Here is a 9,294-nt window from a genome sequence, read left to right as displayed (position 1 = left end):
TTTGCTCGGACCTTCTTCAGTTTTGGTGTTGATTCTTAGTGTTAGAGTTTTCTAACCCTTTTAGAGGTTGATTTAGTGGAGCATTTGGTCACTTCTCGAGTTTTTGTCTTGGATCTGGACCCAAAGAGGTCCAGAGACCTTAATCCTTGGGGCTTTATGAGTCATTTTGGGAGCCATGAGCCTGGGATGTCGTTTTTGGGGCTAAATCACCAAGTTAGACCATTTTGATGTTGTATGAGTGTCAAGGTCTGAACTTTACGTGATTATCATGCTTGGGAAGGCCAGGTCTATGAATTTATGGAACAGATCTGACCTGAGGAGGCCTGTGGAGTTTGTGCATGGCATGAACTCGCCAAGTCTGAAGAACAGACTCGACGAGTAGGATGAGGGTTTCTCGTAAATCACTCAGTGAGTGGACTTGCCGAGTTGGGGAATAACTCGGTGAGTCAGGGAGAGTCAGGGGGATTAGAGTTCAAGGTGGAACTCGCCGAGTTGTTCTTGAGACTCGGCGAGTTGGGTCGGGGTGGCCCCGCGATTCATGCCAAGTGGAACTCGTCGAGTCAGGGGAAGTACTCGACGTGCCAAAAGAGGGTCTAAGAGAGTCAGTGGACATGTGTAGACTTGCCGAGTCGCCCTAGTGCACTCGACGAGTCGGGTCAAAGTTTGACCGTTGACCTTGTTGACTTTTAGGGTTGAGTATAGTTGTATTTATGAGAGTATTTACTTTATGTGATTAGGCGGAGGCTAGATCACATTTCTACCGTGTCAGATACTTACCAAGACACCGAGGTGAGTCTTCTCACTATACGTTACCTAGAGTGGTATATTTGTGGACCAGAGGGTCTTATGTGTTATGTATGAGATTATGTGCTATGTGTTATATGTATGTTGTATGATGTTATAGACCGGACCGAAGGGTCTAACGATACAGACCGGGCCGGAGGGCCCAACGAGCTATGACCGGACTAGAGGGTCCAAAAAGCTACGGGACTGGAGAGTCCCGCTGAGACACATCGACCGGGAGGTCGTATTATAGCATCGAGTGATGTATGTGTTGTATGCGGTATTTTGGGGAACTCACTAAGCATTTGTGCTTACAGTTGTTGTGTTATGTGTTTCAGGTACCAGTGATGAGCGTGGGAAGGCGCCGACATTATTCGTACACACACGCTTGTGGAGTTTATGTTTGAGATTCTGGGGAGATGTTTTGTGATGATAACATTTGATACAATATGTTTTGACATTATTTTATGAGTAAATGTATATTTTAAAAATGAAAAATTGTTTTGAAAATTTACGTTATACCCGACAATATTTGTGTGTTTTATCGAATTGCTACTTTACTGTAGTTTATTGTTCACAATTAAAGCATTTATTCGATAATCTAATCAAAAAAGTGCATGTAGTATTATAATATTCAATAATACATTAGGGATGTTACGAAAATCACATTTCTCCTTTTTTACCTAATATACGCACAATTGACTTTTGTTGACCAAAATTTGACGGATGTCACACTCTGCAACCTTAAAATCTAGTAAGACATCCAAGAAATGTATTTATGGGATAATGGGGAGCACACATATATACACACACTTGTAGATCGATGATGAACAATCCATAATCGAGTTGCAAGTGTATGTATGCGTGTGTTCTTCTCGTTTATCCATGTAGAAGATCCTGAAATCGACAATTGACAACCCTCACAAAACCCATAATGGTGAATATGGGTGACAGTGTAAGGAGGTGGTGTTGAGATGGTAGCAACGATGGTTAATGGGTGGTCGACGGAGCTATAGGGTGGCAATGGCGTTTCACTTCTAGGGCAGCGGAGAAACAGGTAGGAGGGTGGCGTTCTGTGGTGGGTTCGATGATGATGATGATGCTCACGGAGGTTCCATATGCTCCCGCTACCCCAACGCAAACAACATCAACCCTCTTCAGCCTCCTCTACAGCTGCCATCTCCGATATGGTTGTTTCTCATGTTCCCAATCTAGTTTCCCATTCATTTTGGTGCCCCCACCTGTAGATGAAAACTCTGATTTGGTTCTGATATGGTTTCACATACATCCACTGTCTTCTCTAAACAATCCCAATCTTTTAAATAATGAGTCTCATTCATTGACTTCTTAAAATCCCCGTAAGGATTCTTAGATTCCAAGTATCAAACTTGTGGGATCAGGTTCAAAAAACAACCATTCAGACTTACCTCACACACAACCATCTCCATGGAGGAGCACTCATTGTTCTCATTGTTTTGACTCCGTCTACATGCTGGCAGATCTGATAAGTTCGTGAAGGATTTTGGTGAGGCTGTTGCCGACGATTCCGGTGACTCCAAGGATTAAGGCAATTCTTTGGTATGTGGGCCTCATCGAGCATTTTCTGTGTAAGGTAATCGATTCTTGAATTTAGAAATTGATTCGACCCACCACCAACTCATCGTGTATATAGCAAATGGATGCTCCGCCCATTATGTCTACCAATAGCAGAGAACAACTCCTCACGATGACTCGATGACTCCGATTTACAGGATGAATTGATTGATGAATGGGGATATCTTCAAAAGGGGAAATGACACCGGGGAAAAAATATGATATGAGGGAGAGGTGAGTAGTTAGGTTTGGAGAGAGAGAGAGAGAGATGTGTGTCTAGTTTTATATTTAATATAATCATAATAATTTAAAAAAGTGAAAGAAAAATGAAAACTAAATTAATTAAGGGTATAATAGTCTTTTTAGTTTGAATAGTGACCAAAACTACAAATAAATTAGCTTAAAATGACCACCAATTCAAAAAAATCAAGGTTTGAATTAAACTTCAGAAAAAAATACATATAATAGGAACCATTTTTGCAATTTTGTCTTTTTATACTACCTCTTAATTCGGAGACATTATGGAATTGAATTAATAATGGAAGTTACAAGTTCAAATATCTAAAGAATATTTGATATTAATAAGGAATTTATTTTTGTAAACCACAAAAGTAGTTATAAATTTTTAAAAGGTATAAAACAGCGTATAACATAAAAACTTAAAACTAAAAATTGTCAAAAACAAGTCGAAGTAACGATTGGATTATAATATTTTTGTTTAGAATAAAAGTTATTTGAACTTCCTAATGAATATTTTCTTTACTCTTAAGTATTTTTTTCTTAAAAGTTAATTACCTTAAAAGCTACTAAAAGTCTAAAACCTCGTTCGAACATTTAAGTATTGCAAGCGTGCGTGGGGGTCTAAACTCTAAAAGAATCAAGATCCACATTCTCAGTTGAAAATTCCAAGATATAAAAGTAAAAAAATATTACGATAATTAAAATCCAAATCAAAACCCATATTATAAAAAGAGATTCTCTCGATATAATCACGGATTAATTTGCCTGTCTATGTATATGACAAAACTCTAATATAATTATTGTCACTATTCATTCTTTGTCGGGAAAATCAAAAAGTTTGTAGTTATAGTAACATATCCAATATTTATGTATTGTTCTTACTCAGTAACTAAATTTATTATTGGCTTTTAGGAAAACTAATTAATTCATTTTGTAAGAAAATTTACACGTGAACTTAATTCATATTGTGCACGTGAAGCATTTTATTTGGTTTTGTCGAGCCTAGAAGTTATGCACATGCAACGTCATAAAACATTGGTCATTCTACTAGTCCCAAAAACAACACATACCCCTAATATAGCTTTAATCATACAATGACACAATGAAAGTAATTCAAATTTATTATCTCAAAATGGCAGACTCTTTGAAGAAGAAAATGACGAAACACACGACGACTTCAAATGCTCTGATGCGATGAAATCCTGTGTCAAATTCGCCCGCTTCACTATCCTCCTCATATTGTTCTGCAAGCTTTGTTCCACCAACTGCTTTACAGCAATGTTGTTTGGAAAACTGTTTGATGAGTCTACTGATTCTGTATCAGTGGACCCACAAAGGGGAGCTGATATAGCTGCCCCTGCACGTCCTTTATAGTTTTCTGAAACTTGTTTTCCTTTATTGATCCTCAGGATTTCTAAAATCCTTGAGGATCGTTTTTGTGCTAAAGTGCTACCTAAAAGAGTCAATTCGAGAAGCGATGACATGATCCCTGCTTCAACCATGGCTTGTCGATCTGAATGCGACTTGTGAGCCATCACCATCAAAATATAAGTTGCTTTTTCTTGGCAATTAGGCAAATCCATCCAATTCAAAACATCAACCAAGATTGAAAACGCATCATGGGTGGTGCTAACAGCTCTTCGGCCCTCAGGGGTAGATATGATATTGGTCAGAATCGAGAGGATTCTGTCGCTTATTTCTGTGTCTCGAATCCTGGACAACAGAAATGATATGAATTCTTCGGACTCGATCATGGGTGTAACGTTTGATGGCAAGATGGATAGATTGTAGAGCGCCCTTAAACAATCTTGAATCACTTGTGAATTGCTGTTGCTTTTGGTTGAGGTTTTGAGGGTTTTGATCAAAAAGGAAATGGCTCCTGAAGCTCCGATTATTGATTTGTTTGAATCAAGGGCAGTTAATCCCAGAAAATTTGCAACAATTGCTGCTGATAAATCAGGGTTGGGCGAATCCTGGATTGGAGATTCGATTAGATCTAGCATCTTGTGTACTGCTCCTGCTTCAACAATGGCGGATTTGTTCCTGAAATTAACATCGAGCAGATGAAGAAATTCGAATTCTCATGTGAATTATGTCACTAAAATGATTAGAAACGAGATCTAGATCACAGTTGCACCATTATCAATGTGAAGTTGTTAGAGAGAGAGAGAGGGTGGTGTTTACAGGTCATTGCCGATTCCGAGATTGAGAAGAGCGTAGAGAGCAGAGATTTGGGAATGGAGATCGTCGGAATCGAGCATTGCAACGAGCGGCGGAATTGCTCCAAGCAATGCTAAATTCGTTCTGGATTGTGAATCGTCCTTAGTTAGCTCCCTCACTTCCCTCGCTCCTCCCAAGGCGTCGCCGTCTCCTCCGCTCTGCAACCGTCTAACCACCTCTTTCAACTTCACTCTCTGTTCCTCCTCCGGCGACGCTTCCGACATCCTCATCAATGTCGAAAGCTTCTCTGATCCTTTATGGTTACCGTTGCTCTTAATAGTACTATCCGATCTACATTCCGATATGGAAGTTTTTGCCTCTTCCAGCTTGGGAATGTCCGCCACCGCCGGAGACTTGATCGACTTCTGGTTGCGAGATATTCCGCCGCTGCACCTCATGGCATCAATAATTTTGCGTCGGCATGAGGACCAGAGATTGAAACTGCCATCGCCGGCTGGTGTGTGGTCGAGAACAAGGTCGTTTTGGTGAAGCTTTGCCATTTTCATCTGACAGTGACAGTGTGTTGGTTAACCGACTGAAATGAGAGCTGCATTGACACAGAAATACATGGTGGTACGTGGAATTCAGAGAGAGTATTCAGAGAAAAGTAAAAATTGTAAACGGTGAAGTGTCTGGGAGAAGACGGAGACCGTGTCAGAGAGATGAAAAAGCGAAAGTAAAGAAACTGAGAAACTTTAATAATTGCTCTACTAATTTTAAAATTTTGTTTTATCAGGTTTTCAAGTAGTTTTTAAGGATATTCCTGATTATAACCACATGATTTTAAAATATATTAGAAAATAACCAAAGCTTTTCGCCTTTAGTAAAAATAACCATTATTTCTAAGATGGCCATTTTTAATTTCAATAAAAATATATAATATGATTTTTTTATATATACCAATTAATCTTCAAATATTTTATTTCAAAATATTTAATATTATCAAATTTTCAGTCAAATGTCATATTTTATCTTTTTGTATGGTATCCATTTTACATTTGCTATATTTTTTAATTTTTTTTTGTTATATTTCAATAAAAAAACAAATTATTTTCTCCAAAATCTGAATTTTAATCCCGAAAATAAACTTTTAATTTGACATCAAATTAATGTGAATGCTAATGTTTTAGAGATGATAATCATTTTGATAAAACGGTTTTTTTAGTTATTTTCCTATATTCCGAAATTTCATATGGACAATTTTTGTAGATATCCTCTATTTTTATGTTAATACTTAATATTATTACCTATATTATTTTTATTATAACATTAATAATTATCTTATGATTTATATGATTAATGACATAAATCTTTAATGAGATTTTCTAATATGTGCCCTCAGGACACATATAAGAATTATTAATTAATCATAATTATTACCATAATTAAATGTGAAATGCATTAATTATGAAGATTATTAATGAATTTTATATTTAATTATGGTAATATTTCTTATAATTAATGTATTTAACATTTAATTATAATAATAATTATGTTTAATTAATACTTCTTATACGTGCCTTTAAGGCACATATTAAAAAATCCTATCTTTAATTTATATCATTTTTTTATTGACATCTAGTTTCATCTTGAAATTGACATAAATCTCACCCCTTCTAAATCCCAAATCAAGAAATCATTGTAATGCAACATTTTGACGGTGTGGAAATGCCGTATATAAAAAGGTGTATTAATATATCTATAAATTTTATTGGAAAATATTTTACTAAAGATGGAAATTAGATAAGGCAAAATAGCAAGAATAATTAAATATCTGTTTATTGTTTATTTTTTGTTCATATCAATCTTTCTGTCCATTTAAATTATGACATGTGTCACATTTAATGCTCATTTAATGATATTATAGGATACTAATATGACAATGTCATCATTTAAATAGGTAGGAGGATTGGTAGGAACACAAGAAAAAATTATATTTAATTTCTCAACTCGCAATTTCAGAGAAAAAAACTCAGAATACGTTTTTATTTTGGAAGAAATGTTGTAATGTATGAAAGGTTAAAAATAATATAAAGAGAAATTGTTGAAAATCTATTGGTTGGGACTTGGGACCAGGGCCGGTCCAAACGTATATGGGGCCCAGGGCAAAAATAAAAAAAAAAAAAAAAAAAAAAAAAAAAAAACTCCTTACAGACAAATATAATAAAAATTCAAAAAAATATCATTTATTCTTCGTTATAAACGCGTTCAATTAGCAATAAAAAGCAAGTCAAATTGTTTATCTTTTGAGCTAATTTGAGTTTGAACCAACTTTAGGCCATAAAAATCGGTTATATATATATATATATATATATATATATATATATATATATATATATATATATATATACACACACACACACACTACATAGCCCATAAATTTTGGACCCACTGAAGACATGGGCCTTGGACGGTCGCCTGGGTTGCCCACCGTGTGGACTGGCCTTGCTTGGGACGAAAATCTTATTTGAGAAAATGTAATCGTAGAAAAGATTTTGAGGTATCAATATTATTATGCGTCTTAATTGTCTTTGTTTTAAAATCCGGTTCAACCCGGTGGGTCAAACCGATTGGATTGTGATGCGATGAAGAGTTCGGATCAAATACGATTATCCGAGCACAGTTTTGCCCATTTATGATTTGGATTGAACCGGGCGGGTCTATCAAAAAATCGATTGAACCATTAACCCGAAACCCAAACGGTTATATATATATATATATATATATATATATATATATATATATATATATATATATATATATATATATATATATATATATATATATATATATATATATATATGACGACATCAATTTCCAGGTGTAGAACCCATCAAATTATGTTGTTTTGATAAAAATAAATAAAACAAAATCCCTCAACTTAATCATTCTTTCCTTCCTAAAAACATGACCATCCAATTTCATACTTGTCGGTTCTCCAAAATTATTCAATTTCTACTTCGACGACATGAGATCATCAAAACCATATACACACAAAAGCAAGTGCCATCTACAATAAAGAGTTTTGCTATAAATATATATTTCTGCAATTAAATAATGAAAAGAACACACAGAGCAAATCCTATTAGTCTTTTCATATAAAAGACTTTTATACATATGGTAGTTAAATAAGTATAAGTATTTCGCTTGGGCATTGAGTTAGTATATCACCATGTACCATGTTTCCTGTTACGTAAAGTTTTTTAAAAGTATGTAACAGACTTTTATACATGTGGTAATTAAATATTATTTATATGTATGCACATATGTATAAAGTGCATGAAACATCTGAAAACCAAGTTGACTAGGCATTTGAACTAGTTGCCTCGTGACCCGATCGCCATACTAGGTAAACTAAAAAAATCAAAACATTGCTTTTATGTATTAAATCCTTGATTTGTTGAAGTATGATGTTAAAAAAATGGTAATTTGGTGGTAAATTTATACTACCAATTTGTGAGTTTGGGGGTAGAATGAGAGCTGAAAATGAACCTGCAGGATCATACAAATCCAACCCACCTACCACATTTTGACCAATTTATAAATCTAATACAATTTTATAAACATACCCACTACATTAAACTTTAAAAAAAAATCCATAAAAATGATAAAGTAATGTCAATGGAACATGCAAACCCAACCCAACACACTTTGACCCGTGTTCAACATCTTTACCCAAACCCATTATGCGACCCATCATCAACTCTGTCTCTGTCCTTTTTGCCATGTCTAAATTCTAATGACGATACAACTTTTTTGGAATGTGACATGTCTTTGGTTTTTGATGATATTGTGGAGTAGAAGCACAAGAACGTATTCCATCTTTCACCATGCACATCTAAGAGAAACAACAAACAAAACTGAATGACAAAACAAACATAAAGCTATCCAAGTGTTTGGTGGTCCTACACTTTAATGGCTAACTAACTGCTTTTACTTTGTTTTTGCACATGATTCTGTGAAAGTTGAAACAAGACAAATACAACAAAAACTTCCAGCTATAGATAATTGTAGAATCCACTCTTGATAATCCAATATCAGGATTTGACACATCCTATCTACTTGCCCCTACATAAAGAACTAATAACACCTAATGATTAATTAATTTTTGAGATTTGTTGGTCATTGTGTGAGTCAACTCATACCCGTAAGTAGAGGTGCACAAAACTAGATTTTTTCCAATCCAGATAAAATGGGTTATAGGAGATTCGGATAGACAGGTAACCTACACCGGATTTACTAGGGTTTGAAAATTATTGAATTTCGGATAATCCGGCAGATAGGATTTATTGGGATTTTTTCAAAATTTGGATGGAAATTGTAGGATATTTTTCGGATAAAAATTTGGTTTCAAATATTTTGGTTCTCTAATTTGCAATTCGGTCCTCAATTGAGGTTCTAGTAAAGTTTTTGAATTCCGTTTCAAGTAAAATAACATTTTTGGTTCCTAAGTGTAGC

The 9,294-nt window shown here is 35.0% G+C and overlaps 1 protein-coding gene across 1 annotated transcript; it reads right to left on the bottom strand.

Annotated features, from left to right (window-relative positions):
• Positions 1 to 3,641: 3,641 nt before the first annotated feature.
• Positions 3,642 to 5,535, bottom strand: LOC111917270 (U-box domain-containing protein 7). Its single transcript, XM_023912955.3, has 2 exons — positions 4,801 to 5,535; positions 3,642 to 4,659 (listed from the first exon to the last, which is right to left on the bottom strand). Exons 1-2 carry the CDS (start codon positions 5,340 to 5,342, stop codon positions 3,744 to 3,746), a joined length of 1,458 nt encoding a protein of 485 aa, XP_023768723.1. The 5' UTR covers positions 5,343 to 5,535; the 3' UTR covers positions 3,642 to 3,743.
• Between the last annotated feature and the right edge of the window lie 3,759 nt (positions 5,536 to 9,294).

The sequence above is a fragment of the Lactuca sativa genome, chromosome 3 (genome assembly GCF_002870075.4).
Source record: "Lactuca sativa cultivar Salinas chromosome 3, Lsat_Salinas_v11, whole genome shotgun sequence".
Lineage (NCBI taxonomy): Eukaryota > Viridiplantae > Streptophyta > Magnoliopsida > Asterales > Asteraceae > Lactuca > Lactuca sativa.
This window is presented reverse-complemented; position numbering and strand designations above follow the sequence as displayed.